This window comes from Empidonax traillii, unplaced genomic scaffold (genome assembly GCF_003031625.1).
Source record: "Empidonax traillii isolate 1590-97213 ecotype Southwest subspecies unplaced genomic scaffold, ASM303162v1 scaffold135:size1941959, whole genome shotgun sequence".
NCBI classification, from domain to species: Eukaryota; Metazoa; Chordata; class Aves; order Passeriformes; family Tyrannidae; genus Empidonax; species Empidonax traillii.
Window position 1 is genome coordinate 1,438,092 of NW_020955328.1, and position 7,371 is coordinate 1,445,462.

The window sequence follows — 7,371 nt, forward strand, 5'->3', positions numbered from 1 at the left end:
TACCTTTGCATCCAGGTTGCCTCACAACCCTCTCTGCCTGTCAGCTACAGAGTATAAAGGCTTCTTAAACCATCCCTGCCTTCAGAGCCACATGTTGAGCCATTTTCTGCACTGTGAAATCCCACAATTAGGTTGCAAAATATTCTCAAGCAAAGTCAGCAGCTGAGATCTTTAAAACTGCAGGACAGGGAGGATGTGGCTCCTTCTTTTCTTTTTTTTTTTTTTTTTTTCTGTATTAACTCGGGAGAAGGGAAAGATCTTATTCCAAATTTTTTAGAAAAGGATTCTTTTTCATTCTTTTTCTCTCCAAGATGCCTCATGTGAAAGAAAAAACAACTGGCTAGACCCTGGGACTCCGTTTTTCAGTGGTTTTCTCTCTCCCGAGGGCAGACCTGGGACAGCTGTGGGAAGGCAGATGCCAGAGATCCTGAGCTGAGAGATCCAAAATGCAGTTGGTCACACTCCACACCCTCTGCCAAGCAGTTTTCACAGAGCAAACTCCTGACCTCCCTTTACTAAACAATGAAGACAACTGAAGGATGGGCTAGAGAACACCCAATGAAATTATCAGGCAAAAGATTGGGCAGACAGAGGGAAGTATTTTTTCACACAACACATAATTAAATTCCCAACTCCTAACTCGATTGTGGAAGTCCCTGCTGCAGGATGGAGGGGGCAGGAGCACAGGGAGATACAGCTCCAGCAGTGCTTAGCTGAGCTCCCAGAGGACAAGCCCCTGGTCAGAAGGGGCTGAACACAACCTGGGGCTCAAGGAGTGTCTGAACTTGTCACTGCAGGGAACGCAGAGGGGAACAAAAAGCTGCTGAGGGAGCACCTCCCCTGTGGAGACAGGCTGGGAGAGCTGGGGCTGCTCATCCTGCACAAGAGAAGGTTTTGTGGAGACCTCAGAGACCCTTCCAGGATCTGAAGGGGCTACAGGGGAGCTGGAGAGGGACTGCAGTGATAAGGCAAGGGGGAAAGGGTTCAAACTGAAAAAGGGGAAATTTAGGTTAAATATATGGAAGAAATCCTTCCCTGGGAGGGTGGGCAGGCCCTGGCACAAGGTGCCCAGAGAAGCTGTGGCTGCCCCTGGATCCCTGGAAGTGTCCAAGGCCAGGTTGGACGGGGCTTGGAACAACCTGGGCTGGTGGAAGGTGTCCTTGCCCGTGGCAGGGGGTGGAACAAGATGATCCTCAAGGTTCCTTCCAACCCAAACCACTCCAGGATTCTACAGTTCTATGTGGAAGACGCCAGGAGAAGGATCTGCCTGTACTTCTCTGACAGACCACAGGGTTTGTCCCTGTGCAGCTCTGGGATCTGCTGAAGGGATGAGGAATCTGATTCTTGCATTCACTGACAACTGAACCAGGAGAAACCTTAAATGACTGAACTGTGCATGGGAGGAAGGGAGGGGTGGGGGAATGGAAGACAGTGCTGGAAAACCTGCTTCAGTGAACATTAATCCATCCATTAATGAACAGAACTAGAAGATAATTTCGCTTTTTCAGTTTATCAGGACCCAGAATGGGACACGGAAGCAAGAAAATGTATCTTTCAATAGTAATAAAAAGAAACAGCAGAGAGCTGGCATGATGAATGCCTGACATGGCCCCAGGCCAGTCCCCCTTTCAATAAATGTTAAAAGGGAGCAGAGCCTGACATACGATTCTCATAACCTTCCCTGAGCCAAGGGAGTTGCATTCTTTAAAGCTCCTGCCTGCACTGCTGAATTTCCAACTGGTTTTTTTAACTTTGGCAAGACTGTCTGTACGTAACAGGATTTGTCTGTCTCCAAGGGATGCAAAGGCTTTAGCTTAGAACTGCCTGACACAGATGGGAGAATTCTGAGGCATAAACACAGGACTTTTCAACACTGTATGTACTTATAAACGTGGGGAAAAGCAGGATCTTTTCTTCCCTGTGGATTAAAATGTCACTTTAATAACTCCTGTTATTCCCCATTATTAAGGCAGCTCCGTTCACAGAAACTCAGAGCAGTAACTGGGCTCACACCATTATCTTCACAATAAAAAGGAAGCTGTCCCACACAGCTAATGCTGCTCTAACTCAGGGCATGTTTAACACATGAAAAATCACACAACTTGGAGAGTACAACAGCTTAAATGTGTTTCACACAGTCCTAAACCACACACCTCCTTGCTGCCTGCATTAATACCTACCCTGAGATCAGACAGATGTTTAGGTGTTTTCTAAACCATTTTACTAGCTAAGTGACATATCTCCTGAGAAACTAGATGTAACAGGGAAAAGGGTATTGGCAACCTTGGTGTGATGCTCACAAACTTTGTGTAGGTGAAGAGAATATTTTTGAGCTGGGGAGGGAGGGAGGGGAAGTAATACCAAGGCATTGAAGTTTTCTGGTTTTAAATAGGCCTGTGAGTCTGTTTAATCAAACTCTTATGTACCGTCACCTGTGCCCAAAAATTGTTACCTCAGATCATTTGTTTCCACTCAACTTCCTCTAGAGCTTATCCTGGATAGAACCTCATTTGTGTCTTTCCTAAGGAGATGCCTGAGATGGTGCAGACTCTCTGATTTCAGTCCTGCTGTACTTTACAACTGGCTGTATTTCAGCAGTGAGTGAGATGCATTATTCTGTACATAAATACCAGTTGTACATCAGTTGGTTCAGACCTTTTAGAAGAGATTTGAAAGCAAGGACTGAAGAAATGCCAGTGTTTAAATCCCAGTGAGATTTAAAAAACACATTATAAAAACACAGATTAAAAAGAAAAACAACCCACATTAAAACCCCCATACATTACAAATGTATGTTCACTTTTAAAGGGTGTAGTGAAAGAGACTCGGTGAAAAGCTGTGTAGACACTCTGAAACGTTGTTTTCAGGCAGGGTACAAAAAGTATGGGACTTACCATGCAAAATGTCTGAATCATCTTCTACAAAATCAATATCTCTCAGATCCCATTCAGCATAGTTGTCAAACTCCTGTTCAGAGGTGATTAACACATTGTCAGCAGCCAGCACTAAAATACTGGTCTCAGGTTTCAGTACAGGTAGGAGGATTGAAACCAGAGATATTCACTCAAACACAGCGGTACAAAGGTCCATTCTGAGCAACAAACACCCCAGGGGAGCTCTCACTGGGCAGGGTGTGACACGGCTGGGACTGGAGCAGGGTGGTGTGACAGGGGAAGGACAATTAACCAGGACCCCCATGTGATGGAAACACACACACTGTGATGGAAATCAGAGCCAGACGAGCCCAGAATATCCTGAGCTGGAAGGGCCCCACAAGGATCACCAAAGTCCGACTCCTGACCCTGCCCAGGACAATCCCAACAATCCCACCCTGTGCCTGAGAGCGTTGTCCAGGCACAGGGTGGGGTTCCTGGGATGGTCCTGTGGTTCACCAGTCGCTTTGGTGCTGATCCTGCTCCCACGTACAAAACCAAGCTCCTGCATGGCTGGATTCATCCCTTCAGGGACAGGAGCAGGAACTGGGGCTTTGGGCCCACAGCTAAAAGCACTGAAAACAGGGCAGGTCTTTCAAGGCACGTCTGGAGCAGGGTCCTGTGTGCTTCCCTAAGGCAGGTGACAGTGCTGGAGCTGATCCCTCTGGCTGAGCATCTAATTCTCAGCATCCACTCTGCTTATGTAAGGGCATTCCTGGCTGGACATCTGGTGGCAGCAGCATGTCCTGCAGCCTCACTGACTGCTCCCAGCTTTGCAGGCCACCAGCGCCACCTCTGTCATCAAATCCTTCATTAACCCACAGGTTTAATCACAGAATTGCAGGGTATCTCAAGCTGGAAGGGCACCATAAGGATCAGAGTCCGGGATAACCATAAAACCTCCTCACAGGATAACCTTAAACTAAACCACAAGGTTCAGAGCATCACTCAGTCCTGTCCTCTCTCCTGATGTTTTAAAATGAAGAGCTAAGACCCACAGGCAGGGGCAAACAGGGGTGTGGGTGTGTGTGTGTGCTGAGCTTGCACTCAGCAGCAAATTTAAAATAAGGGGAGAAGAGTCAGCCTCACCTCAACAAAGTCAGCTCTGGCTGGCATGTACCCAGCCATATCCCTGGAGAGCAAGGAATCAAAAGTCGGCCGTGGGGGATCATCAGCAGCTGGAAAAAACAAAGGTTTGTAGTTGTTGTGTAGGGCTTGGGGTCTTCTTTTTTAAGTGTTTATTTTGCAGGAAAAGTGGGAATAATTAGCGGAAGAAAAATACCCTGATTGGGCTTTTGTTTAGAGTTATAGTCAGAAAAAGACAGTTCATCCAGAGAAAAACGCAGTAATCTGAGCTCTTCATAGTATTCCCAAAAGTCAAACACAAATTCAAGGTAATAAATAGGTAATAAAACGTAAACTTTGCATTTTGGAGCTGAGCATCCCCCCCATAAACCTCTGCAGATCCCCGGGGCTCAGTGTGCAGGTTCTTTTAGTTAATAGCAACAGGAGTGTTAAATTTGCCTTCTTCTGAGGGCCATTGACAGAGCTGCAATTAAAACAAGAGAACTCGCAGTGTTTACAGCACTTCCCAGCTGAGGAGCTCAGTGTTTTACAGACAATAACAGTCTGAGGCTCACAATACACTTGTGCAGGGGCTGAGCATTATATGCCCCACGCTACAGATAAAACAGGCTGAGGCACAGAGAGTTTGTCTTGGCCCAGGTCACATAAAAAAAAAATCAATAACAGCCAGGGACAGAACCAAAATTGCCCAGTTCCTCCCGTTTAGCTCTAACCACTTTACTGGGAAATTTAAACCTCCAGACACCCAGCAACCATCTCACCCAGGGCTGCTGGGGAGCTTTGGAGAGGAGCAGCTGCCAGACTGGGGGAATGCTAAAGATGGGAAATGCAAGGAAAACTGAGAATCTGTTAAACTGCCGAGATTCAGCTCAGACTTTTTAACAGGCAGTTTTAAAGAGAGAGGTGTGAAATCAGCAGAGTTGAAAGGAGTGGCTTTGTGACAAATCACATCAGCAGTGAGGCCTGGGACACAGTGTACACACAATAACATAGCCACAACCAAAGGAAATGTTTTAAGGCAGAAATCCCTCCTCAGACACCTTTGCTACACAGGGGCTGGACAGGGAAAGTAACCACCAGCATCAGGGAGAGAATCACACTGGTATCTGCCACGAGGGACACACCTGAAGGAGCTTTGGGGTAGTTTGTCCTTTAAATGGACACAAAGATCCAGGTTTCTGCTGGGGTGATTTCTGGGTGACAGTGTCCTCTGGATGGGCAGGTTCCTTTGAGAACCCCCTGCGTGTGTGAGACCACTCTGTCCCCCACCTCTCCCCACAGAGCTGGCAGGCCTTGTCTATCTGACACACCAAGGAATTAATTCCAGTGCTGGCAGAGCAGAGGCCTCGCAGGGCAGGGATACTCACGGTGGAAGGGAATGGCTGTCTCGTGGTGCTGCACCTCCTCTGCCTGCTTCAGGTTCAGCAGCGTGGATGCAAACAGGGGGTTGTTGATGAAGTGTTTCATGTAGTGCTTCTCACACTCCTCCTTGGATTTGGTGCACATCTGGTTGGCTACGTCCTGCCTGGAGCGGGGAGAGGGGGAGGCTTCACATGAAGAACATGGAAATGTCCAGTTTCTTTTAATTTCCCCAGTGGGAGAAGATCATTTTGGGCAAGAGGGTGATTGTGTTGCGTGTAGAGAACTGCCCCTGTGATGATGAGTTCACTCTGTCAGTACCAACACTGAGCCAATACTCACATGTTTGAGGAGCGCAAAAGGGAGCATTTTTTTGGGAGGCCATAAACAATGCAAATCACTCTCACATCCTAGGAAACTTCACGTGATTTTCCTGGAAAAGGGGTTGACTAGAAACATGAAGTATTTGGTCTTTGTAAAACGGCTGTGTAAGCTGAGGACTTAAAAAAAAAATTAAATAAATCTACCAGCAGCAATCATTTTACTGTCTGTTAAATTCAAAACTGGATGCAAGGGATTCCAGGATGAAAAGTCAGTTTTTCCTTTATTTGGTAAAGCCTGAAAAAGGCCAAATGTTTGAGGAAAAAAATGAAGATTATTTGTATTGCTAAGCAGAGCAAAGTGTACTCGACAGCACATTGCAACCAGTTCTCAGTCTGAATTCTGGCAGCAAGAGGCACCCAGGAACTCTCAGTTCTGTTTCAGGGAATGCTGGGGTTCTGTACTTTTAATACAGCTATTTTTTCATGAAGGGGAAAAAAAACAACTCCAGAAAACAGGATCTGGAACCCCAGCCTTCCACCTTAGCTGCTAAATTAGTGTCTCACCCACAATAAACCACTGAACTTTCAAAGTGCACTGGTGTGTTCAACAGTGAGATCCAGGGAAATGAAAGGGAAACCTGCCCATTATTCACTGAAATTGGCTGAATCATTGAATTCTCACCAGTTCCCAAATCCACAGTCCATCACAGCTTCGAGGAGAGACATTTCCTCCTGAGCTGTCCAGTTGGGATCCAAGACAGGGAAATCGGACGTCTAGGGAAGAGAAAGGCAGATCAAATTGCTGTGACCCTCTGACATAACCCACCTCAGGAAGAGCAAAGAAGCTCTAGAGCACAGGGCAGCACAGCAGATAACTCTGGTAGTTTTAAACCTTCACTGTGCCCCATCAAACCTGATGGAATAATTGTTGAATTATTCAGGGCACTGGGGCATCAACCACAGCAAACCCCGGCCCATGTTGCACCTCCCAGCTGTAATTCCACAATGTTACGTTGTGAAACACAGCAAAAATTACTGAAGACTTTAAAAACTATTAATTTGGGGGAAATAAAAACAAGAATAGGGAAGCAGAGTTGATTTACACGGGTAAAGAACTGGAAGTCTAGTGAGGTGCACTGCGCTATCCAGGCACAATCAAAAATGCAGCTTTAAATGACTCCACTACTCCATTATGTTCCAGGGGGATTTTTCTTTGCAATCAAGGAAGATTTTTTCTTTTCCTTCTTTTTTTCTTTAATCATTCTAAACCTCTGAATCAAAGAATTACATCACTTAACCTTTCAAGGTAATATTAGTAAGCAAGTGTCTCACTCCTGGGAAGCTGTGAAAGCTCAGGACTGAGCAGGTGTTATCCAAAAGGAATATTTACCATTATCTCATAGGTGTGATCACTCTGATGTTTCTTGTATTCAAATCCTCGGGTGAAACACTGCAGAACAAAAGATCAGTATTATGCTGGGCTCTTACTTCTGCCCTGAAAGCATTTTCACTGCTCCCTTTCTCCTTTTTATTCTCTGACTACTGGGTATCCAAACCTTCCCACCTGATATATTCAATTTTTTCTGATGTAATGTTAGAAATCCCACCAAATGGTGGAAAGATCTGGGTTAAAATTGTGTTAGTCTTGGTACCTTGCCTGTCTTTTGCCC

At 45.9% G+C, this 7,371-nt stretch overlaps 1 protein-coding gene across 1 annotated transcript in view; it reads right to left on the reverse strand.

The window, feature by feature from the left end:
• Positions 1–7,371, reverse strand: part of TADA2A (transcriptional adaptor 2A) — a 26,830-nt gene that overhangs the window by 14,941 nt on the left and 4,518 nt on the right. Inside the window, exons 4-8 of the mRNA XM_027883868.1 lie at positions 7,092–7,151; positions 6,384–6,475; positions 5,387–5,544; positions 4,023–4,111; positions 2,895–2,967 (exon numbers count right to left, since the gene is read on the reverse strand). Of these exons, the coding sequence (XP_027739669.1) occupies positions 2,895–2,967; positions 4,023–4,111; positions 5,387–5,544; positions 6,384–6,475; positions 7,092–7,151 (472 nt within the window). The remainder of the gene's footprint in view (positions 1–2,894; positions 2,968–4,022; positions 4,112–5,386; positions 5,545–6,383; positions 6,476–7,091; positions 7,152–7,371) is intronic.